Source organism: Plasmodium yoelii, assembly GCF_900002385.2.
Source record: "Plasmodium yoelii strain 17X genome assembly, chromosome: 10".
Lineage (NCBI taxonomy): Eukaryota > Apicomplexa > Aconoidasida > Haemosporida > Plasmodiidae > Plasmodium > Plasmodium yoelii.
In genome coordinates this window covers 1,274,874-1,302,498 of record NC_036182.2, presented here as the reverse complement: position 1 = coordinate 1,302,498, position 27,625 = coordinate 1,274,874, and the positions used below count along the sequence as shown (strand labels likewise).

At 20.7% G+C, this 27,625-nt stretch overlaps 6 protein-coding genes across 6 annotated transcripts; 4 read left to right on the top strand and 2 right to left on the bottom strand.

Annotated features, from left to right (window-relative positions):
• Positions 1 to 3,142: 3,142 nt before the first annotated feature.
• On the top strand, positions 3,143 to 5,236 carry PY17X_1031000 (zinc finger protein, putative; the record flags this gene model as incomplete). The annotated part of the gene is made up of 1 exon (XM_726192.2): positions 3,143 to 5,236. The coding sequence occupies one exon, from the start codon at positions 3,143 to 3,145 to the stop codon at positions 5,234 to 5,236; it is 2,094 nt and encodes a 697-aa protein (XP_731285.2).
• An 871-nt stretch (positions 5,237 to 6,107) lies between these two features.
• PY17X_1030900 (conserved Plasmodium protein, unknown function) lies at positions 6,108 to 6,992 on the bottom strand (the record flags this gene model as incomplete). The annotated part of the gene is made up of 1 exon (XM_726191.2): positions 6,108 to 6,992. The coding sequence occupies one exon, from the start codon at positions 6,990 to 6,992 to the stop codon at positions 6,108 to 6,110; it is 885 nt and encodes a 294-aa protein (XP_731284.2).
• Positions 6,993 to 11,249: 4,257 nt separating this feature from the next.
• PY17X_1030800 (ribosomal L10) lies at positions 11,250 to 11,909 on the top strand (the record flags this gene model as incomplete). The annotated part of the gene is made up of 1 exon (XM_723221.1): positions 11,250 to 11,909. The coding sequence occupies one exon, from the start codon at positions 11,250 to 11,252 to the stop codon at positions 11,907 to 11,909; it is 660 nt and encodes a 219-aa protein (XP_728314.1).
• Positions 11,910 to 15,036: 3,127 nt separating this feature from the next.
• PY17X_1030700 (serine/threonine protein phosphatase PP1, putative) lies at positions 15,037 to 16,257 on the top strand (the record flags this gene model as incomplete). The annotated part of the gene is made up of 3 exons (XM_722866.1): positions 15,037 to 15,301; positions 15,451 to 15,774; positions 15,932 to 16,257. The coding sequence occupies 3 exons, from the start codon at positions 15,037 to 15,039 to the stop codon at positions 16,255 to 16,257; spliced, it is 915 nt and encodes a 304-aa protein (XP_727959.1).
• Positions 16,258 to 17,051: 794 nt separating this feature from the next.
• Positions 17,052 to 23,854, bottom strand: PY17X_1030600 (atypical protein kinase, ABC-1 family, putative; the record flags this gene model as incomplete). Its single annotated transcript, XM_022956306.2, has 5 exons — positions 17,052 to 17,150; positions 17,273 to 23,091; positions 23,194 to 23,337; positions 23,539 to 23,689; positions 23,819 to 23,854. The coding sequence occupies 5 exons, from the start codon at positions 23,852 to 23,854 to the stop codon at positions 17,052 to 17,054; spliced, it is 6,249 nt and encodes a 2,082-aa protein (XP_022813364.2).
• Positions 23,855 to 25,994: 2,140 nt separating this feature from the next.
• On the top strand, positions 25,995 to 27,332 carry PY17X_1030500 (mRNA-capping enzyme subunit alpha, putative; the record flags this gene model as incomplete). The annotated part of the gene is made up of 1 exon (XM_720417.1): positions 25,995 to 27,332. One exon carries the CDS (start codon positions 25,995 to 25,997, stop codon positions 27,330 to 27,332), a length of 1,338 nt encoding a protein of 445 aa, XP_725510.1.
• Positions 27,333 to 27,625: the final 293 nt, after the last annotated feature.

Sequence of the window (27,625 nt, the reverse complement as noted above, 5' to 3'; positions counted from 1 at the left end):
AAATTAATAATAAACAAACACCTTTATAATTTAGTTCAATATTAGGAAACAATATAAATATACCAAATGAATTAAATAGACGGAAATATATCGAACTTCCTTTAAATACATTGTGTGTATGTGATATTATTCCATAACTTTTTATTAAATAAGAAAAAAATATAAATATATTTCCTCCTTTTTTTATAATTGTAGAATTATTTTAAAAAATAATATTATTCATTATATAATTATTGTATGCTTCTTATTCACTTTTTATTATTTTATTATATGGATATACATTTGTTTGGTATATAAAAAAAAGAGGGTTTACAGAAAAGTCTTAAATGTTATACATAATAAAAAAAAAAAAAAAAACAATTTATTGTTATTTATTTTGATGATTTTATTTGGGTATTTGTTTTGGATCAATTTTTTTTTTTTTAATTTCGTTTTATATTTATAAACCCAATGAAAATTAATTAATCCTTCTTGAAAATATTTTTTTTTTATAAACGCTATTTTTTTTTAGCTTATTATGCGCAAATAAAATTCTGACTTGTTCATATTTTTATATGCATTTTCTCAAAAATAAATTTATTTATTATTATATTATTTATAATACAATAAAATTTTAATATGATAAATATATGTTTTGTTAATAACAAATAGCAATATTTGTACTTAAAAATATTTCAGTTCAGGTGATTTTATATTTTTATGTTTTAATTATGATATATTTCATTTATTTATATATTCTAAAGTTTTTATGTTTCATTTTTTTTTAAATATTTATTATCATTAATATTAAACATGCATATTTTAAATATTAGTAAAGCATTTTTGCTTAAATTAAATAATCTTTAATTCATTTTGAAAAGGGGTATAAACATTCTTTATATATATATATATATTCAAAAAATTAAAAAAAGTCATAATATATTTTTATATGAATCTGAGGAAAAATTTATTCACGCGGTATTTAATTTTTCCTATTTATTTTTCCTATTTATTTTCCCTATTTATTTTCCCTATTTATTTTCCCTATTTTGTTTTCCCTATTTTATTTGCTTTATCTTATTCCCTTTTTTAGCTCCCTTTTCTATTTATATCATTTATATGAGTAAAATATATTTCGTCCTTGGGCAAATAAATATATAACGTGCTGTGTGCCCCCCCTCTTTTCTTTTTTCCTTTTTGGTATATTGCGATTAAATATTATAATTAGCAATAACAAAAGGTATGTACGTGTATATGTGTATTGTATATATTGTGTGTACATTTACATCGCATATGTTGTGTACATATATACACCAAGCCTGTAGACCTACAACTGTAGTGTATAATAAAAAATGATATTTAACTTTATATGTCATATGCATATTTTATTATTTTTTATATTTTTATAGGTTTAAGATTCTTTTTTTGATATTGAGAAGAGACATTTAGCACTTTTGTTTTGATAACTATATTATGAAGGAAAATCGTTGGTATATTTTCAGATGAATAAATTTGGAATATGTTTTTTTTTGCCATTTTTTCTAGGAGTTTGTTTATTAAAACCATATATAATTAAACATTGGTATTCGGGTTTATGCATATATTAATTTTGAAGGAGAGAAAGAATATCTATAATTTTTCATAATCCACGAATAGACAATATATACATATATTTATGTACATACACACATTAACACTATAATAACAGTAAGATTTAGGAGCACAAAACGGGAAAAAGTCGAGAAAATAATTATATAATTTTTAATATTATTATAAATACATTTCAAAGTTATGAATAAATCGTAGAATTTATTTTAATTAAATGTTTAAAAGAAAAGTCAAAACAAAATTTCGTTAATTTAAAGCATATCCAATTTGTATATATTGTTTATAGGTTTATACAATATATACGAAATAATTGATTTTAATTTTTTTTATTATTACTTCGTTTTCACTAGTTTTTTTGTTTACACATTTTCCTTTTTTATGTATAAGAAGGAATTTTTTTTTTTTTTTTTTTTTTTTAAAAAAACACACATCATTTTTATACAAGTGAAAAATAAAAATAAATGCCAACACGTATCTACATATATAGATATGAATACTGATGTGATGGTTCATTACACTTTTTAGCATCTTTCCCATATATTAAATACAAAAAAAATTATTTAATAATATATACAAAATAAAATACCGAAAGAAAATAATAGTAATACTTGAATAGTATCGATAAAATAGATGAGAGGAGGATTGAACCCGACACTTAACGAAATATGTATAATATAAAATTACAATGAAAAATGTTTAACATTTTTAATGCAAAATATTATTTTTAAAAAAACATACACCAAAGAAGATTAATACTATATTTGCACATATATATAAACGGAATACATAACACCAAATTATATTTTTTTTTTTAAAATAAAAATATTCAGAAAAATTAATACAAAATACATTTTAAGGAATATGTAAGGACATTAAATTTGGGAATACTTTTCGTTTGTCTATTCATTACTTTGTATCTATATTTAGTGATTTTAATATTTTTAATTCTATAGATTAAACCCTATTTATAAAATTTTGTATCCACCTGTTTATGTGGCACATATATATATATATATTCTTTTGTTATTCTATCGTGACAATTAATTATTTTATATATTTTTAGTTAATACGCAAGCATATATGTGTGTACATTTGTTGCACCAATTTTTGTTATCCAATCCGTAATCAGTATTAACTTGAAATTTTAATTATAGTGAGACATAAATACAGGTGATAATTTTGTACACGATATTCAAAAAAAAAGAAAAAAAAAAGAAAAAAAAAAAGAAAAAAAAAGAAAGAAAAAAAGAGAAAAAAAAAAAAAAGAGAAAAAAAAAAAAAAAAAAAAAAAAAGAGAAAAAAAAAGAGAAAAAAAAAGAGAAAAAAAAAGAGAAAAAGGGATAGGTATAGAAACGGATAGGGTGCTAAAGATATCACAAAAAGTTATGAATCAGTCTTTTTTTTTTGCTTACAAAAATTTGTTGTGATACAAACTGATATATGTGCATATATACGTACCGAAATATTACAAAGTCCGTTATATAGGACAAATTAATGCACCAAACGGAGCAGAAAATAACTAAAGTGGAAATTAAATAAAATATTTTAAGGAAAAATGATCGACACATATATATATTGGAATTTTAAGGGAAGTAAGGGACGTACTAACATACTAAGGATATCATTACCATGTAGTTATAATACAATAAAAAATAAAATATTAGAAGTAGCTAATTTAAATTTACAAAATAATTTAGATATTCTTTTATATCATAATAATAGAGTTTTAAACGAATATGAAAGTATATATAACCAAATGTTTATAGAAATTCAAAGAACTAGTATTAGTGTGGCAAGAAATTTATTACAAAATAGTAACAAGACATATATAGAAAAAAATAAAAATACTACCCCCTTAAATAATAATGACAAATCAAATGTATATGATAAAAATGGTCAATTAAAAGTTAATAAATATTCTCAAAAATATGATAATACTACAGTTTCGTCCTCTACATCTACCCCAACAATTAATGGTCGGAATAAACCATGGAATATTTATAACAGAAATAGTTATGATTCTAGTGAAAAAAATAATGAAGATGAAGATATAAAAATTCAAGAAATTATGGAAAGTAACAATATATATAATTCTGGATATAGAGGCAGAATTAATTATTATAAAAAAGACAAAATGAATCCTAATTTATATCAGCATAAATTAAAGAAAATGTCAAATACATCTACTATTAAAAAGGGTCCTAATTTTCAAAAGGGAATATCAGGATCAGCTTATAATACAATGAATAACAATGCATATAATTTTTATAAAACAGATAATAGTTCGATTCTTGGTGGTTTAAATCGTCAAAAAATAAATAATAATGAAGGCTATAATAAATATGATAAAAGTAAGGCACACCATTGGCCGAGCAATAACAATAATTATAACAATCATAGTAATAGTAATAATCATAGTAATAGTAATAATCATAGTAATGGCGCTTATCCCAGTTCGGAAGCAAACAACGAATATGTTCACCCAGATTATATATGCCATATGTGTGGAAAAAAGGGGCATAGTATAAAAAATTGTACAATGAGTGCATTTAATAATAATAAAAAAATAAAAGTTCCGACTGGAATTCCAGCCAATTTCTTAACAAAAATAAGTGCAGAAGATATATATAAATATGATCAAATATATATATTGAAAGATGGTAGTTATGGTATATTAAAAAATGTTGAAGAAGTAAGTGGAAGTGCATATTTATATAGAAGTGTAGATGATAAGCTTAACATTTATTTAGGAGTCAAAGAAAAAAATCAAGATGAAAAAAATGATGAAAAAAATGATGAAAAAAATGATGAAAAAAATGATGAAAATTACACAAACAATATTCAAGATAATACAAATAAATTTGGATCAAAATTAAATCATATAAATAATACAGATAATGATTCTAATAAAATTTCAAATATATATAAATGTTTATTATGCAAAAAATTATATACATCCCCAATTACATTACATTGTTGTGGGGAAACATATTGTAAATCTTGTATATTTATATATAATAAAAAAAATAAAAATGATTATTTTTCTACTAATTCTAAATTGCAATCTATAAAATGTCCAAATTGTCATAAATATGTAGATGCTAATGAGTTAATTATTAATACTAATATTAAAAATGTAATCGATATAATTTTAAAAAAAGAAAAAACTGAAGATATACTTGATAAAAATGGAAAAGTGTTACGAGAAAATATTAATAAAACTGATCATGTTTCAAATTATAATAATATGATAGATAAAGAATTTATTTCAAATTCTAACTCTTTACAATCTCATAAAACATTTAATATAAATACAAAAGGAAATGACTATAATAATCCTCTTACAAATATACATGAAATAAAAATAGGAAATGGTGACGAAAATTATAATGCACTATCTTATATAAATAATAATTTGTCTGGAAATTTTTATTCTAATAATAATCTAATTTTAGAGAATAATAATAATAATAACATCTCTTTTGAATTTAACCCTTTAATTAACACATCCATAAATTTACAAGAACTAAAAAAACAACATGATTTTGCAATAGCTTATATTTCGAAATATAAAATGGAAAAAGGAATAAAAAAAAAACGAAAAAATGTTGACCTTAGCATGTTATTAGCTAGTAAGAAGGTGCGATAAATGGGTCAACATTTTTCCGTTTTTTTTTTTTTTTTTTGAAGAATTGTTTTATTATATGCATCATATGTGTACATGTGAAATGGACTCATTCCCCTTTCGACTTTTTGACAATTTTTTTGACAATTTTTAAGTTTGTTTCCCATATTTTTATTACTCCATTTTTTGTAATAATATATTTTTTTTTTTTTTTTTTACATAATTTTAAGATACAAAAACTGTTTAAGGCCATTTTTTTAGTGCACATTTTGAATGAAACCCACTCAAAATAAATGAGTCTACTTTACTATTTTTATGGGCATAATAAGATACATGCATACACATTGCAAATGGTGTTGTGTATCCCATTTTTGCACATTTAGACAACAATCTTTTATATATAACGGAATAAAATAATTTAATTGGTATTTTGTGTATATAGCTAATCTTAGAGAGTATAACAAAAAAAGGATAATATTTTTAACAATTATATACAGTGTTAATATATAAGTTTTTTTTTTTTTTTTATAATACATTGACAAAACTGCGTAAATTGTATTTTATATTATATACATGGAAAAATTAGAAAATAATTTTAAACATATGCAATGTATGTACATACACATATAGATAAAAACTACAATAGTGTAAAAGTAAAAAATATAAAAAAATATAAAAAAATATAAAAAAATGATAGATAGGAATGGTTAAATTTTAAATCAAAGTACTCTTTATATGAGTATATGGCCTGTTGCTCTTGCTTTGCCACAAAAATAAGTTTATTAAAAAAAAAGAAAAAAAAGAAAAAAAAAGAAAAAAAAATAGTTATAACCACAAAAATTCAATTATTCTACTACTACTACTACTACTACTAGCGTTGTTATAGTAACAACATTTAATAGACATCGGGAGTTAAAATGTTGAAAACCCTTTTATTTGAATTATTTAGATCATAAAAATATTCATGTACTTTAGCTTTTATTTTATTTAATTCATCATTTTTTTTTTTTAATTCAATTTTTTGATTATCAATAACTTTTTGTAAATTTATAATTTTGTGATATTGTGTTTTAACTGCATTTATTAAAACTTTTTTTTCTTTTTGCAAAATTTCATTTTCAATTTTATTATCTTCTTTTGAATTATTATTAGATTCAAAATTATTTTGTATAAAGTTACTAATCATAGGTATCATAATTTTTTTAGCTTGATTTATTTCATTACATGTTGATATTTTTTCTAATACATTATCAATAAGTGTTTCAAACTTTTTTGATAAATTATTTTCAATTTCTTCATTTACATTATTATCTGTATAATTATTACATATTCTCTTTTTTTTTTCAACATCATCATTAATATTATTATTATTATCACGACTATTTTTTGTACTTTTTCTGTTTGACTTCAAATTTGGGTAACCATAGTTATTATCTTCATTTCCGCTTCCAACATTTATGCAATTTTTGTTTTCATTATTGTCAAAAATTGTAGAAGTATCATGATCATATTCCGACTTATTATCATGAGATTCGGTAGTTTTTATTATATTATTATAATCTTGAATTTTTATTTTTTTATATAAATTTTTTATATCTTGACTATTATTTATTGTATTATCGCTAATAAAATGGGCACTTCTTTTTTTATTACAATTAAAACCATATATATCTTTTATTATATGGTTGATATCTACATTTATTTGATCACATTGGTTATTAGTATTTTCTTTTTCCTTTATTATATATCTATTATCTACTTTTATTGACATTGCCGACATTTTTTTCATCTATATTTTAAACAGCCCTCAAAATGTTGATCCCAAACTTGATCCAAAACTTGATCCTCAAATTTGTTATGTCTTCGATTTGTTATGCCTTCGATTTGTTATATCTTCAGCTTTGCTTTTATCTGTTTATTCTATTTTTCCAATTTTTATTATACAATTTTCTCAACCGCTTTGATAATATTTATGGCTTGGTAGTATTATTCAGTAAAACCATGAATTGGATATTTATTATAAAAAAAATTAAAATAAAACAATACGTCTAGTTATGTAGAAAAATAAATGTATGTCTATATGCATATATGTTTTTATGTTTTTATGTACATTTATTTTTATGTACATTTTTATTCATATAGAGATGGTCTTGATAGTTTTAATGTTTATATGACAGGTATAGAGAAAAAGAATTAAATTAAGCAAAAATTAATATATAATAAAACAAAAATAATAATTCTTGGATATATATAAAATAAAATAAATAAAAAAGTTTGATATTTAAGCGCTAGGATATAGTACTATATATAATTTTACTTAAATTGTTTTAATAATATATATATATAAAATGAATAAAATTATATTAGTATTAAAACAGTTTAAGTGATATTATATAATGTACCATTACACCTATAAATTTATATTTAACATTTTTACAAAAAAAAAAGGAAAAATAAAAAAAGAAAACCAAAAAAAGGAAAAATAAAAAATGAAAAATAAATAAAAAGAAAAAGAAAAAGAAAAAATAAAATATACAAAATAAAATATACAAAATATACAAAATAAAATATACAAAATATACAAAATAATATACAAACTGCGCTAAAAAAACTTTGCCTTATTACAAATTATACATGAATATTATTGCAGTTTTAATTATATCAGCATGCATAAAATATTATATACATATATATATATTTTTTATATATATATAATTTATTTATATATATATATATATATTTATTTATTATATATATATTTATTTATTATATATATATTTATTTATTATATATATATTTTTTTTATATTTATTTAAACATACTTTGCATATTTTTTATGCGTTTTTATTTGCAAAAATAATATTTTTCATCATATCGCATATATTAAAAACAAATGTATGTATTTTTAATTCATTTTTTATATCACTCAATTTTATATTTATTAAACAAGTTGAGAAAAAAAAAAAAATATAAATATTTATACACTATTTTATTAACAAAATTTTATTTAAAACTAATAATAACAGCAATCTACCAACCAATTGAGCAGCCAATAAAATGACCAATAAAATGACCAATAAAATGACCAATAAAATGACCAATAAAATGACCAATAAAACAATAATATAATTCACCCATAAATAAAACCATGCATAAAACCATGCATACATAATGGGGCAGTTCCATGAATGTACATATTTAACAGTAATATCTTAATATAAATAGGGATATATTCATTACTCAAATATAACATCTTTTCATAATAAATAAAATATATGTAAAATATACTTAGCAAATTTTATTAAATCAATTACCTCATTTATTTTTTTTTTATTTTTTTTTAAACTATGCCTTCTTTTATTGTCTATAATTTTTAAATAAATATGCAATTCTACAATCTTGCATTTCCTTGTGGCAACATTTATATCACTACTACTATCACTACTACTATCACTACTATTATTATATTATTATTATTACTACTATTACTACTATCATTATTGTTAGTAGTAGTAGTAGTAGTATGCATGTAGAGAGAGATTATTTAATTTGTTTTCATGTTCAAAAATGTCACTAAAAAATAAAAAAATAACCAATAAAACAGATTAGCCAATCACCAATCATGCAATAAAATTATGCTAAACATTTTAAACATTCATTTTTGGGGGGAGAGGGAAAAGTGTTAAGTTTTAATGCACTTGACTTATTATTCTTTATAATTTATGGAAAGAACAAATATTTCCTATTTTGTTCTATTCACAAAATAAAACTATTATACTACTATTAACTCTTGTATTATTTTTTTGTGGTATTTTAAAATATATAATCATCATTTAATATATATTAAAAAAAAAAAAAAAAAAAAAAAAAAAAAAAAAAATTGTCTTATCATCACTAATAATGAAATAATGTTGTTTTAGGGAAAGAAAAGCGAATGAAGGATTAAGTTCATTATTTATATTCAAACATTAAAATGTCTTTTTTTTTTTTTTTTTTTTTTTTTACAAATCGTTTTTATATTATAATTATATAATCTTGATATGTTAAATGGTTATTTAAGTTTTTAGGAAAATCGATAAGTAATATATTTTCCCTTATTTTGCATTTTCAAGTTATATAAATGTGCAGACATATATGATCACACTTTTTTTTATAAACAAAATTAAGGGAATATTTATTTTCCGAATAATATAAAAAAATTAAAATAGTAATATATAACCCATTAAAAAATATATAAAATAATATAAATATATTAAAAATTATAAAAAAAAAATAAAAAATGTATAACATCATATATTTTTTTTTACTATTTTTATTTTTATAGTTGTTTACATTTCTATAATTATTGTTCTTCTGTAATATTTCTATATAACCAACTATTACATAATTTTACAATTGCATATACAAGCAAACTTTTATTTTACCTTTTTTACGACAATATTTTATATATTATAAATTAATATATTTGAATTTTGTTTATTATAAATAAGTTGTAAGCAATTATATATTTATCACATTTGCAAAATATTCCCAAAAAATTAAGTATTATTGTTAGTGTAATATATAAGAGGATAAAGGGGTGGGCTAAGAATTTTTTCCTTTTTTTTTAAATCAAACAAAAATTAGTAATAAAATAAAAATTTAGTAATGAAATAAAAATTTAGTAATAAAACAAAAATGTAATGTTATATTTTTTCATAAAAAATTATAAAACAAATAATGATTGTTTGCTCTTAAAAAGGAAGAATTTTTTTTTTGATAAATATTATGTAATTGTGATAATTTATAATTTTCCAATTTTTGCTCCATTAAAAAAGTTCCATTTTTTATTATTATTTTATAGGAAAAAAATATATATGTAAATAACTATATGTATGTAAATATATGTAAATAATTATATGTATGTAAATATATGTATGTAAATATATGTATGCAATATATGTATGCAATATATGCAATGCATTTTTATTTGGTTAAACATTTCGCTATCTTTATCACCTATTTTTTTTTTTACGCACAAATGTTATTTTAGGGGGTAATGTTCGTTAAGTATATTTATTATTTTCTAATAATATGTACATGTCAGTCAGATAATAGTAGCGAATAAGCACATGCCAGATAATAGTAGCGAATAAGCACATGCGGTTTTTTATTCTTGGCTTTGTAGAAATAACATTTTACATACATATATATTTTATATACATACATATATATATTTATATATATTTTATATACATACCCAATAAACATTGTTTAAATATATTTACTTATTAATAAATTATATATATATAATTTTTTACAGCTTGTTTTATTAAATACTTATTTATATATGCATATATTTTTCCATCGATTTTGAAATTATATTTTTTTTTTTTTTTTGCTTTGTTTTTATTACAATTTGGAGGAATAAATTATTTAAATATAATAATATATTATTATATATTTAAAAATAATTATTTTAAGTTATTATTTTATTCAAAAGGAATACAAAAAACTTTTATTAACTTATTAATAGATAATACAAATTTAATAGAACAAGGTAAGGCTTATAAAATAACAATAAAACATGTATATATATAAATATGTACATTTTAATATAATACATAATATACTGATTTATATTATCCTTTTTAATAATTTTTTTAATAATACTTTCATGTATTAACCTTATTGATATATGGCTTTATAAATATTATTTTTATATGTATGTGCATGTTTTTATATTCATATATTTAAAATATTATATAACTACAAATTTTTTATTTTATCTACAATAAATTAAGAGGAAAAGCAAAGGGGGGGGCCCATATATATCCCTATAAGCTTATTCCGAAAATTTATTTATACTATGCAACTGTTATGTAACATTCGTTCAGTATATATATTAGTGCATATTGTTTTTATTTTATATAGAAACCTTGAATCTTATAGCACATGCATATGCATATACATATAGCATATGCATTTAATTTTTTATATTTTTCCATTTTTTATATTTTTCCATTTTTTCATTTTTTCATTTTTTCCATTTTTTTAGATGGGAAGAAGACCAGCAAGGTGCTATAGATACTGTAAAAATAAACCCTACCCTAAGAGTAGATATTGTAGAGGTGTACCTGACCCTAAAATAAGAATATATGATATGGGAAGAAAAAAAGCAGATGTTAATGAATTCAGTGGTGTTGTACATTTAGTATCTTATGAATATGAACAGATTTCATCAGAAGCTTTAGAAGCAGCTCGTATTAGTGCAAACAAATATATGATCACAAATTGTGGTAAAGATAATTTCCATTTAAGAGTAAGAGTTCACCCATTTCATGTTTTAAGAATTAATAAGATGCTTTCATGTGCTGGTGCCGATAGGCTCCAAACTGGTATGAGAGGTGCCTTTGGAAAACCAAATGGTGTTGTTGCAAGAGTAGATATTGGTCAAGTTTTACTTTCGATTCGAACAAAAGAAAATTTTGTTTCTAAAGCATGTGAAGCTTTAAGAAGAGCTAAATATAAATTTCCAGGTAGACAAAAAGTTTTTGTTAGTAATAAATGGGGATTTACCAATTTTTCAAAAGATCAATATCAAAATTATAAAAAAAAAGGAAGAATTATTTCAGATGGTGTTACTTGTAAATTTATTAGAGAAAAAGGACCATTAGATAAAATCTACAAAGATATTAATACTATTATTGAATCATAAATTCTTTTTTTATTTATAAAAATATTTCTGCATTAATTGTACAATTATCTACTATATGTATATATTGTTATATTATTATCACTATTTTCTCTTAATTTTTTTGCTTTTTTTTTTCCACTGCATACAATGATTTGCTTTGTAGCCAAAAACAGGATTGTTAATAAGTATATTTTAAAGCATAAACCCATAAGAGAATAAATAAAAAAAAATATATATATATGTATACATACATGCATAAGGGTGTCATACTCCTCTTTATAATAGCTTATGCTCTATAATATAAAAAAAGCCATGCGAGACAATTTTATTATTATGATAATTTCATATAAAACCACTGGAAATATGAAATTAATTTAAATTTTATACACTTTTTTAAGCCCATTCACTTGAAATTATTTACATACATTGTAAAATATAAAAAGTTCTACAATAGAAAATAATGTGTGCAAAATATATACAATTATTTTTTGTCCATTTCCAATTAAATCAAAGTTAAAAAATAAAAAATATATTAAAATACTATACAAAAAAATATGTATGGACATATAATATTTCCATAAAATTATGACTCATTCATAATAAAATAAGAAAAAAACTTATATTTATATGCACATGTCATAATTTTTTTTTATCGCTTTTTAAAGGCTAATAAATATTATAGAAGGCTTAATAATATTATATCATATAAGTTTATGCTTAAAAAAAAAGGAATTATTTTTAATCACACAATTTAACAAATATTTACTAATGTATATTTATATATGTTGATACCAATAATATTATTTCCCTTTCAAGAATATACCTTTCTTTTAAAAAAAAAAAAAAACATACTACAAATTTGTAAGTCATATTTTGATTAAATATTTTACTATTTCGAATTTTACATAAAAAAATACAATAGGAGATACACATATTTGAGTGACATATATAATTAGCTTTCTTATACTAAATATGTATATAATATATGTATGTATGTATGTATGTATAATGCTTATGTAACATGCACATATATTCGCAAGCATGCTAATTTTCACATATTTTAACAAAAATTAAAACTAAAAAGCTGAAGAAATAAAATAATTAATACTTAAGCACACATAATAACAGATATGTATTATGAATAAATATATAGAGAGATAATATAAATATCGTTTATATACTAATTCTTTTTTGTTTCTTTTTTTAAGGAATACTAAACATAGCTGTGCAAAATTAAAAGCTATTTGAGAATACGTTTATTTTTTATATTATCACAACAAAACAAAACTAATTGAATTTTTACATACAATTTTTTTAATATTCATAAAAAAACGTAAAATATTATTTTCTCAGCATTTTTATATATCATGTAAAATTCAATAAGCCAAAGCTATATGTTTTATTTTATTTTATTTTATTTTATTTCATTTCATTTTATTTTATTTTATTTTATTTTTTTTTTTTTTTTTTTTTTTTTCATCGTCCCCCTTTTCTAAATATAAAATAAAATTATTATATAAAAAAAATTAATATGATTATAAAATTTATTTTATCATACATTTTAGTGTGTAAATTTTGTTAATTATATATTATAAAATAATTTCACTATTTTTATTCAAATTTTACTTAATTGCATAATAAGTATATACAAAATATATTTTAATTTTATTTATCTCCGTGAAATAATAATATTTATATTATATACGCAATATATTTTTTGTTTTGCTTTTAAAGCTATAATGAATTAAATATATAATAATAAAATAGTAATAATAATAATATAATAATAATAATAATAATAATAAAAAATATATACATATGTATATTGCATAAATAAAAAAATAATAAACAATAAATAAATTATGCTATAAATATATATTTCACAGATTAATTTATTTTTTTAATATGCTAGCATATTTGTTAAGTTTTTTTTTTTTTATGTTTCGACATTAAGAATATTTGTACTTGTATAAATTATATAGTAAATGTATATCTTATTTTATTCATAATTATATACACATTTTTTTGATGTTCTTTTTTTTTGACACATGTTTAAGATTTTTTTTTTTTTTTTTTATGTCAGTTAGGATATAATCATATTGACATTTTTTCATTATAGGATTATGTTATATAGTTTCTAAAATATTTGATTTAGATATAAATATAAAAAGTAGAATAAATAAAATAATAGCTTATATATAATATATTTTTTAGGAAATATAAGGAAGGAATAAATATTTCAACATAGCTATATTGAAATTAAAAATAGCCAAAATACAAATACAAAAAAAAAAAAAAAAAGTTATCAGTTTGAAATATATATATTATATATATATTATATATATATTAAAAATATCATTAAAGAGAAAAGGGACATTAGTTAAAATGACCAAATAAAAAAATATGTGTATTACTTTTGTAAAATTAGAATGCTTACAAAAAGGAAACCTCTTTCACGAAAATAGGATACATTAAGTAATAAATTCGGATTGTAATAATATTGAAGAATATCACATTTTGTTTTATAATATACCAATACATAAATTAGTACAATTTTATTTTTTTAAACCATAATAATCAATATATTTTATTTATTTGGGAATTTTTTTTTATAACCAGTTTCACATGCGTAAAGAGCATTCTATTATGGGTATATTTTTTAATTAATTTCAAGACGGCCACACAAGCATCAAAGCATATAAGCATTAAAGCATATAAACGTAAACACAAGCAATAACCACTTCTATATATAACCACTTCTATATATAACCACTTCTATATATACACACTTCTATGTATATATATTCACAGCCCATTACTCTTCTCAGTACAATCATTATTTTCGATAAATTATAAGGGACATAATATATACCTCAATGTTATTTGTATTTTAACATAGTTAGAATTGCCAACATATTACTCTACATATTTTTTTATTTTAAAATAAAGTTACATACAAGATATGTTCCAAATATTGTATATATATGTATATGTATATATATAATATATATATGTATATATATATATATATATTTATATATACATATGTATGTGTATATACTTAATGACTAATAAAATTCCTGTAAAAGTTAGTACATAATTAGAAGGAGATAAGCAAACATAATTTAAAATAATAGTAACTTTTATTATGGCATTAGAAATAGATATAGATAATGTAATATCGAAACTAATAGAAGTTAGAGGAACACGACCAGGGAAAAATGTAAATTTGACAGAAAATGAAATCAAAATTTTATGTTTGTCGAGTAGAGAAATTTTTTTAAATCAACCAATATTATTAGAATTAGAAGCTCCGATCAAAATATGTGGAGACATTCATGGACAGTTTTATGATTTGTTAAGATTATTTGAATATGGCGGTTTCCCTCCGGATGCCAATTATTTATTTTTAGGTTAACATCTATACGTGCATGTGGCATGTGTGTGTGTGTGCATGTGTATTGGGCATACGCACGTACAGCCATTTTTAACAAATTGAATAATTTTATTTTTTTTTATTTTTACTTTTTTATTTTTTTCATTTATTTATTTTTTTTTTTAGGCGACTATGTCGATAGAGGAAAACAAAGCTTAGAAACAATCTGTCTATTATTAGCATATAAAATAAAATATCCTGAAAATTTTTTCTTATTAAGGGGAAATCATGAATGTGCATCTATAAATAGAATCTACGGTTTTTATGATGAATGCAAAAGAAGATATAGTGTTAAACTATGGAAAACTTTTATAGATTGCTTTAACTGTTTACCAGTAGCTGCTATAATAGATGAAAAAATTTTTTGTATGCATGGTGGATTATCACCAGAATTAAATAATATGGAGCAGATTCGAAAAATAACAAGACCCACAGATGTGCCAGATAATGGTTAGTTTGAATGTGGTCATGTATAGTGCATAAATGTTTACCCCGCTTTAATTTGTTGCTTGTCCCGCTTTAATTTTTTACTTGCCCCGCTTTAATTTGTTGCTTGTCCCGCTTTAATTTTTTACTTGCCCCGCTTTAATTTTTTGCTTATGTGCAGGCTTATTGTGTGACTTATTATGGTCAGATCCCGAAAAGGAAATAAACGGATGGGGAGAAAATGACAGAGGTGTTTCATTTACATTTGGTCAAGATGTAGTTCATAATTTTTTAAGAAAACATGAACTTGATCTTATATGTAGAGCCCATCAAGTTGTAGAAGATGGATATGAATTTTTTGCAAAAAGACAATTAGTTACTTTATTTTCAGCTCCAAATTATTGTGGAGAATTTGATAATGCAGGAGCTATGATGAGTGTTGATGAGACTCTCATGTGCTCATTTCAAATTTTAAAGCCAGTTGAAAAAAAGAAAATAACGACATGAACATATAAGGTAAATAATACACCAATATAAATGAAAGCAATTTAAAAATTCTCACAACTCTAATTGAATATATTAAATTATTAATATAACACATACAATTTTGATATTCATATATGTTTTAATTTAGTTATTACTATTCTTCATTTTTTTTTAATTCAAATTTGTTTATAAGAGATTGTTTTTTTTTTTTTTTTTTTTTTACGTATATATGTACAATTTACATATATATATATATACTATATATTTTATATATTATATATACTATATATTTTATATATATTTTATATATTTTATATACTATATATATATATATAAAGTTATATTTCCATATAGGGTCCAATATTTATGTTTATAATTATTTAGTCGAAAATATAATTTTTCAATATTATTGTTTACATAGTTCAAACTTTTTTATTCATTTATTTTTTTTTTGAACGTCCACAAACTATAAAAGTATCATTTTATATATTCCCTATCTATACATACATGCATGCATATATATACGCACATACATATACATACATATATATACATATATATAGACATTTATACCCAGTATAGTTTATTTTTTATTTCTATTTTATAAATATACTATTGCGCATTTAAAAATTAAATCAAATATTTATGTTCTTATATTTAATTTTTTTAATATGAATTATTTATGTATTATTATAAAAACGTTTTAAATGGAAAAAAACAAAAAAAATAAAAATAAGGAAAAAAATGCAAGCAAGCCATATAGATAAATTTGCTTGATCATATTGTTTCTCAAAATTTGTTACAAACAAATTATTTTATAAAACTTTTAATAAGTTGGAAACCTTTATGGGTACTTTCCATTTCGGCCTAATTCCATATAGCTTCATTATATACTCCAATATTAGGTGTGCAGCCTATAAATAAGCAGAAAAAATGGGAAAGAATAAGCAGAAAAAATGACAAATTACAGAAACATGCGTGATAAATTGTAGGCATGTGCGTGACAAAATTAAAAACAATGTTTATATTTTCGCACCTCTGCCCCTTTATACAAATCTGATAACAATAAGGTTATAGATAAGTTTATTTCAGGAAATGAAAGAGTAAAACATCCTGAACAATCAGATTGGCCATATCCCACAATCCTCTTCGTACATTTATCTACTTGCCTGTTTGTATACCTCTTTTTTTTTTTAATTAAAAATTCTTCATTTATTTCACCATCATATTCACATTCAAATATTTGGAAACCTAACCCCCATTTTCTACTCATTCCACCAGTTAAAATAAAAGATTCTATACTTTTTTCAATGGTATATTCTTTTCTCATTTTGTTCATAATTTTTGAAGGAAAAAATATATTTTCATTTGTGTAAGCTAATATTTTAGTTAAAGCTTTTGCAGTAAATCTTCCATTTATTGGTATAAATTTGTCTAATATTTTTTTTGAATCATATATAAGTGGGTCTAAAACATATGGTTTATTTTTTGCTAATTGAAAAAATGATATATATTTATTACATTGTTTTGAATTAAAATGATTTAGATATGATTTAAATTTAGGTTCTATTTTTTCATCTTGTTTATTTGTTTTATTTAAATTAGTTACATTATTATCATTTTCTTTTTTCAAATTATTTATTTCATTATTTTTTTGTATATCATCAGAACCATTATCTGTATTTATTTTTTTTTTACTTTTTTTCAAATTTGTATTTAATATATTATCAAAATTATTTTTTAAATTTCCATTTTCTGATAATTTCTCTGCTATAGTTTCATTTCGTTTTGAACAAACTAATTTCCAATAAACTTGTGTATTTTTATTAATAGTATGATGTATTTCAGGTATATGACCATCATTATTTTTTTTATATGTTTTTTTCATTATTAAATATGTTTCTAACTTTTTTATTTTTTCATTAATATTTCGATCTTTTATTTTTAAATCATCTTTATTTAAAAAATAGTTTGTATAACCATCAGTACTACTATATTCTGTGTCACTAAACATATCATATTCATCTGTATGTGAATTATTATATATCATTTTTTTAGTTTTTTTTTTATTTATATTTTCTATTTGTTTTTTAATAATTAAATATTTATAATCTATTAATTTTTTTAATAAATTTTTTTCTTTAGACAATTCTTTTTTCATAATTTCATATTCTTCTTCTTTTTTTTTAATATCATTATTACTACTTGCTTGATAATTGCTTCCTCCATTTTTATTATAATTTTCTTGATTTATTTTAAACAAATTATCACTATTATCATTTTCAAAAATAAAACTATTACTATATTCAAATTCATTTTTTTTTATATTCTCTAATTTTTCTTCCTTATCTCTTATATATTCCTTTAGTTCGGTAATATATTTATATAATTTTTTATATTTCATATTTTTTTTTTTTTGATAATTATTATAATTTTCTTTTAATGTGCTATTTACAGACTCATCGCTACTATTTTCTGAAGCGATTTGCTTATAAAGTTTCTTAGCATTTTTATTAATATTTAAATATTCACCACTTTTACGTTCACCACCATTTTGAATAGCAACAGGTTCTCTGTTTCCATCTTTAACAGTAGCAGATTCTATATTTACATCTTTAATAGAAACAGGTTCTATATTTCCACCCTTGTCTACTTTAGATTCTAAAATAATGTTGTTTATAAAAATGGATGGAATCAATTCATTTTGTGAATTTTTATTATAATCTAATTTTCCTTTTTTATTTTCATCATTTTCATCATTTTCATCATTTTCATTTGTAAACTTTGGCATATTTTGATTACAATCATGATTTGTATCATTAATTGATTCTAAATTTTTAAATAAATTATTTTCATGATCAATATTATTATAACTTAATGATCTTCTATTGGAATTATTTCTTATATTTATTTTTTTTTTATTTTTTTCTAATATCTTAAGTGGTGATTTTAGTTTATTTATGTTCAAAATTTTGTCAACATTATTAATTTTGTCAACATTATTAATTTTTCCATTTTTTAAAATATTTTCAAAAAAAATATCACTTTTTTTATTTTTTTTTAATTTTTTTTTTTCATATAACTGTTTATATTCTATATTTCTTATATCATAATCTTTTTCTAAATCGTTATTATTATCGAAATTGGCACTACTATCAAAATGGGTACTATTATCAAAATGGCTATTATTATATTTTTCCCCTTTTTCTGCTTTTTTTTGAGATGTAAATAAATTCTTTAAAAAAATGTTATCATTATTTTCATATATATTTTTTATCGAATCATTAATTTTTTTTGTCTTTTCTTTTAAATTATCAACATGATTAAGGAATGTATGTTTAAGACTAAAAATATCTTTTTGCTTAATATTATTTTTTATTTTGTCATTACATCTGTTATTTATATTATCTTCTGTTATATCATCTTTTGCATCATAAAAGTTCTCTTCTTTATTATTTTTTTTTTTTTCTGAATCTTTAAAACTTTGCAATTTATCAAATTTGTCTGACTTATCAAATTTGTCTGACTTATCAAATTTGTCTGACTTATCAAATTTGTCTGACTTATCAAATTTGTCTGACTTATCAAATTTGTCTGACTTATCAAATTTGTCTGATTTATCAAATTTGTCTGATTTTACGTTTGTATTATCATTAATATCAGAATAAGAATATTGACTATGATTCAAAGATAATAATTTTGTTTTTTCAATACTTTCACATTTTACTTTTTTTTTAATATCTATATTTTTTTTTTTTAAATAATATACATCTACACTTAGAGATCTATTCAAATTTTTAATAAACTTTTTATTTTTTAAAATATTATTTTTATTTATTTTATAATTATAATTACTTATATTTATAAATTTATTTTCAAATACATTATTTGAAAGATTATATATCTTATTCATTTTTTTATTTTTAAATTTATTATTATTAGATGCATCTTCATTTTCTAAAATATTTGAATTTTCTTTATAATTAAGAAATGGTTTTTTATTCTTATATTCATTTTTTTTTTTTCGAAAATTTGAAAAATTATTATTGTTTTTATTTTCATTATCTTTTGAATTATAATAAGATTCAATATATGATGTCTTATAATTTGAAATAGAATCATTTTCATCATTATGTCTATCAAATTCATTATCCTTTACTAGATGTGAAGAATTATTTACAAAATTGTTAGAAGAACCAATTCCAGATACAATTTTCTTATTCTCATGTTTATTTTTGTCATTAAAACTTTTTAAAAAATAAGATGGAAGAGGAATAAATATATCTTCTTCTAAATTTAAAGGTTTTATAATGTTTCTATAAATATATTCATAATATTTTAACCCAGAGATATTATAAATTAGTTCAGAAATTATATATGTATCAATTAAATACATATATTCTCCATATTTTTTCGATCTATTTTTTACATTATAATTTTTTGCATTTTCTATCATATTAATCATACTATCATAGTTAATAAATTTATTTAACGTTATATTTTCATGAAATGGTTTTCTAATAAAGCATTTCAATGTTAATAAATCTTTTATTGTTATATATTTTTTATTATTACATATGAAACCATCTAAATAATTTGATATCGGTGAGTTTAATTTTTGTTTAAATTTTTTTATTTTTTCTTTTTCACTATTTTTATATCTCTCTTTTTCACTATTTATTTTGTCATTAGTTTTATTATAAATAAGATGAATCAATGCAATATTTAAAATTAATTTATTTAAAGAATATCCATTAAATAAAGAATGTCTAGTTATAGGCCTTTTATCAATTATTCCCATCATCCCAACACATGTATCTACAACTACTTTTCTTTTGTGTATAATACATATTTGACATCCTAATATTTTCTCTTTTTCATATAATTTTTTAATAAAATTATGTATTCTTTTCTCTAAAAATGTTTTTGGTTTTTTACTAATTGGTGTTATATATATAGATGTATCAATAGGCTTATATATATTTTCTAAAGCTTCTTTAGCTCTTTTTGAAAATATGCTTAAATAATTTATTTTTACATTCATTTGTGTACATAAACCATGTAATAATGATGCAACTCTTAAAAAAAATATAATATCTTTAGGAACATCACTTATTGGACTTTTTTCTATAACATCATTCTTATCAATGTTTTTTAAAAAACTTATGTTATTTTCTTTTCCATTATTATTTATACTACTTTCATTTTCTTTTGATTTTATTTCAGATTCTTCAAATTTTTTTAAAAAAAACTTTTTCAAGTTTTCGATATATATTTCAGGATCATATGTGAAATCATCATTAAAACAGAATCCCATATCTTCAAATGCTTCTATTATATTTAAAAAATTCATACAATTAATATTGTATACCAATTTACAAAATGCTAATTTCATTACATTATCTAATTGTTTTATAAGCCCCCAATCTATTATTACTGGTACACATTCATAAGAACGTTTTTTTCTTTTTTCTTTTTTTTTTAAATCATTTTTATCACTTTTTTTACTCAAATTATTATCTTTTTCTTTTATCATTCCATCGTCTAATTCGCCTGATGTAACACATCCTTCATTTTGGTCTCCTTCATTTTGGCCGCCTTCATTTGGGTCTCCTTCATTTTGGCCGCCTTCATTTTGGTCGCCTTCATTTTTATCGCTTTCATTTTTATCGCCTTCATTTTGGCCGCCTCCATTTTTATTAGCTTCGCTTTGGTTTTTCCATAAAAAGTTTAATATTCCATTATTGCGATTTTTAGTTATTTTTAAAATTTTAGAATCCGATTTGATATATGAACCAGAATTATCTAATTTAGATGCATCTTTATTTGAGGTTATAGTGCTTTCTTGTCCACCTTTATTTTTACTCATTCCATTCTCATTTGTTTTATCGTCATTATTAATAAGATATTTATAATCTTCCCTCAAAACTTTATCTGTAATATCTTTTTTCCTTTTTTTACGAATTCCAGATGAACTACATGTTTTTGAATAAAAGTTTTGAGATTTATTTATTCCACTTTTTAATTTGGTAATATTATATCTAGAACTTATAAATTCTTCCATAGATGCACATGACTCATTACCTAAACTATGTCCTTTCACATATTTATTTATTTTATTATCATAATTTGAAATGCTTCTAAATTCATTTTCACTATAATTAAGTATTCTATTTTGGTTGCTTAGTTCATTTATTCCATAATATTTTTTTTTTTTTTTTTTTTCTTTTAAATATTTATTATATCGAGATATTTTATTTTTATTACAATCTCTTTTTAACATAACAAGTATATTTCCAGGATGAGGATCCCCATGAAAAAAACCATCACTATGTATTTGATATGCAAAATAATCTATAATTCTATATATTAAATCATATGTATTTATATTATATTTTTTTATATATTTTGTATCTGTAATTTTAAACCCTTTAATATATTCCATTACTAAAACTTTCGAAGTTGTATATGCACAATATATTTTAGGAATTTTCAAATCAATAGATGATTTTTTATATGTATTATAAGCTAATAATTGATGATATACTTCATAATTATAATTTAATTCTCTAGATGCAGAATTTTGCCATTCTTCAATATAATCACCAAAATTAAAGTTTTTGTCTATTAAACCAAAAGCCCATGATACTTTTTTCAATGTACTAATATCAGACGATAAAAATTTATCTATACCTTCATGTTGAATTTTTATTATAACATTATAATCATTTTTATATGACTTGTTCATGTTATCAATAACTATCCCTTTTTTTAATCGAGCTTTATGTACTTGCCCTATTGATGCACTTGCAAGTGGGGTTTTATCAATATACTCGAAAAATTCATACATACTTCCTATATAATTTATGTTGAAAAAAAAAAAAAAAAAATATGATATTTATGGAAAATCATAATTTTGGAAACAAACAAAATGCACACATATATATCGTATATTACCCAACTCTCTTTTTAAAATAATCTCAATTTTTTCAAAAGGTGAGGTAGGCATCATATCTTGTAATTTTGTGAATTTTTCTATATATGCGACTGGCATAATATTTTCTTGGGTGCTTAAAAATTGCCCAACTTTAACCCACCACCCTGAATGAAGGCGAAAATGTTGAAAAATTGGAAAGTGAAAAAATGGAAAGCGAAAAAATTGGAAAGCGAAAAAATGGAAAGCGAAAAAATGGAAAGCGAAAAAATGAAAGCGAAAAATTTGTCTTATTAAGCCATGTGGAAAAGTAAAAAACTTTCATTCTATGAATTTTTTGTATAAACATTATTGCATTTTTTCCAAACCTCGTAATTCATAAATGTTATTTAGCATTTTTGTGGCAAATTCTTCATGTTTTTTTTCCCAATATTCATTTTTTTTCTCAACTGGCATTTTTTTAGATTTCCTCAATGCATTTTTGTACTCAACATATAAGCTGCTGCAGTACCAGATTGTCTAAAAAATTATTAAAAGAAGAAAATACACACACACACATATATTTATGCAAAACAGTTTGCTAAAATGTATTATAAGAATATTTTATTCCCATTTTTTTTCCATTTTTTTCCATTTTTTTCTCAATACTCTTATTCTACGATTCCATTGGTCATATTGATTCATTTTATCATCAAGTGGGTTATATAATATTGTTCTAAAAATAAAAAAAATGAACAAATGTAAAAAAAAATAAAGACAATGCAAGGAAATACCAAAATAGCTAGTAAAAAAAAAAAATGCTAACCATTTTCATTTATTAAAAATGATATCAAATAATCTAACAATGTAGTATTATTCAAATGTAGTATTATTCAAATGTATATATTATGATAGTATAATTATTTAAAAAGAAATGAATTTAGTGGTTATTCTATAATATATTAACATTTCTATGTATTTTTTATAATTGGCAAAAACAAAGTAAAAAATAACATAAAAATGTAAAAACAAGAACTAAACAAAGATTAACAACATGTAATTAAAAAAAAAAAATATATACATACATACATATGTTAACGAAAAATGTACAAATGATATTATTCTCTATATGCATGTGCATATATTAAAAATCATTTTACACAAAACAAATAAATAAAATATCTACAATTATAAAAACACATAAAAATGTTTGTATAAGGATATTAATAGGCTGCTACTAAAATACAAATGTCTAGACAAAATTCCAAAAATTAATACAAAAAAATAAAAGAAAATTAATAAATATACAAATTATACCGAAACAAATAAACCATTCATATCTTCTTTTTTATCATACATTTGTTAGTAACAATTATAAACATAAAATAATAGTGCAATGTATTAGCACATTGGAATAAGACAAAACAAAATAAAAAAATGGCAAAATAAAACAAAAAAATGGCAAAATGGCAAAATGGCAAAATGACAAAATGGCAAAATTGTATATCAAATATATATACATTAAAACTATGAAATTTATATTCGGGTTGTTTATACATATTTTTTTTTATAAATATAAATAAATTTGAAAATATATGTAACAAATTTTTTTTTTTTTACAACTTTTTTATATATTTCTTTAAATATGTATAAATATTATTTTATATAATAATAATAATATACTGATATCATTGGAAATAACCAAATAATATTTATCCCCAAACTTTCATGTTTTGTATTAAATTGCACAATATATTTATTTCAATTTTTTTTTTTTTTTTTTTTTTTTTTTTGCAATAATGTTTAGCTAATCCAACTATATATCATTTCCCATAAATTTAGGAATATGTTTTTTGAATAAACAAAAAAGAAATTCAACTTATTATTTAAAAATCCAAAACACATTTTGATAATTATAGTATCATATATTTCTTTAATTTAATGATAATACATCATATTAAATTATTTATCACAATTTAACTTTTTATATTATATGGAATATTTTATAAGTTATATAAAAACTAGATATATTCACATTTCGACGTATTTTTTGCTTAGTCATAATTATTAAGACAGAATAAGAGAATGACAAAACTTGACAAAGTTGAAAAAATTGAAAAAGTTGAAAACCAGGGTATAGTATACACATTGCCATATATTATATATACATACATATATAATCTATTAACACATTTTATTTAAAAATAATTGCTAAGTGTATACTCATATTTTATATTTTCGAAAGTTATTAAAAATATAATTCAACTTCAAAATTACATATATAGAAATAAAAATAAATTTTGTTCTCTATGTTTATTATGGAAAATTTATACACTATTTGTTTTTACAATAATTATATTTTTCAAAATAAATGAAAAAAATATATTTATTTCGACATATCATACTATAAAAAAAAGTGATATAAAATTATATTTTGTTTCATTTTTTATCACCTTTAAAAGAAATCATGTTATGTTAGTTCCTATCAATTCAAAAAAAAAAAAAAAAATTCTTAACTATTTTATTAATGTCATTATTGTGTAATATATTATTATATATATGTTTATTTAAAAAATAATTTGATTAAATTTTGTATGTTATATATACATGGTGCATATGGGAAATATTATATATATGGCTTAAAAATAATAAAAATGACTAAATTAAAAATAAAATAAAAATAAAAATAAAAATAAAATAATATAAGAATGGGAATAGTAATAGCGATGTAGGCGTCCTTTGATAAGCCTTTTTTTATTTGGTTAAATTTGACGAATTTTAGTTTTTTTTCTTTTTTTTAACTTTTTTAATTTTTCTAATTATATGTCAAGTATCATATTACATAATGGTTACAGACATATACAACCCAGGTGAAAAAATAGAAAATGAATTTTTAAAAGAAAAAATACGTGGAAAAATAAATGAAATGTTAAAATGGAAAAGGAAAGGGTTTCCTGGAAGTAATCCTGTATCACTAACTAAACATAATATAAAAAATTTATTTAATAAAGATTATTTAATATGTGAAAAAACAGATGGAGTTCGATATTTTTTATTTATTGTTTCAAATACAACATTTTTAATTGATAGAAATTATGATATATTTAAAAATGATATGCATATACCTACTATAGATGATTTAAAAATCAAACAACAGCTAACTTTATTAGATGGAGAATTAGTAGAAGATACTATATATAATGAAAAAAAAAAAATTGAGGAAAAAAAAATTGTTTATTTAATATATGATGGTTTATTTATACAAAGAAAAGATATCACAAATTTATCATATATAGAAAGATTAACTAATGTATATAATTATGTTATAACACCTTTGAAAATGTATAGAAATAAAAAAAGAGGAAAAAAAAATGACCAACTATCATATAGTAATAATAATGATGACAAAAACGGTATAAAGGAAATTGAAAATGATAATTCGAGGAAGCGAAAGCATGCTGCTGAAAATGGAAAAAATGAAAAACTCGCAATAGCTGGCGAACAAGGCGAACATACAGAATTGGCAAATGACGAAAGCAGCGACTTGGAAAATGAAAATGAAAGTGAAAATGAAAGTGAAAATGAAAATGAAAATGCAGAAAACGAACCGCTAAATATTTATTTAAAAGATTTTTATTCAATATCTCAAATATCCGAACTATTAAAAATTATGAAAAAATTACCACACACAACAGATGGTATTATATTCACCCCTTTAAATTATCCATATGTCACTGGTAATTTCTATCAACTATTAAAATGGAAACCACTAAATTTAAATACAGTTGATTTTGGTATCGAAACTATTTATAATAGTGAAAATATTCCAATTAAATTTGAATTATTTATAGCAATAAATGGAATTAGAGCACCATATAATTGTTATTTAGCTGAATATGGTGATGTATATAAACAATTATTACAAATGGCTATAAATAATAAAATTTCTCATTATATTATTGAATGTTATTATGTTTCAAAAAATATTTATTCAATTTGTAAAAATGATGATTTAACAGAAAAAAAAGTTGAAGGAGGATGGATTGCACAAAAAATTAGATATGATAAAAATATTCCCAATGATATTATGACACTTAATAAAGTTATGCATAGTATTCTTGACAATATAACTATTGATACTTTGATAAAAGAAGTTGCAACAAATCCAAGACCCTCCACATAATTTCACATTTAAAACTAGACCTAAATATTATCATATAAAATAAAACACTAATTGAAACCACATATCTATTATAAATTTATTATTTATCTATTATAAACTTATTATTTACTTATTATTTACTTATTATTTACTTCTTATTTATTTCCCTTTTTATTATTTTTTTTTTTTATGTAAAATATGCGGAAAATATTTTTCATTCTCAATTAGCTGTCCATTATTATTATTTTTTTTTTTGAATTTAAGCATTCTATTAAAAAATATACACACATATATTATTGTGAAAATCTATTTTT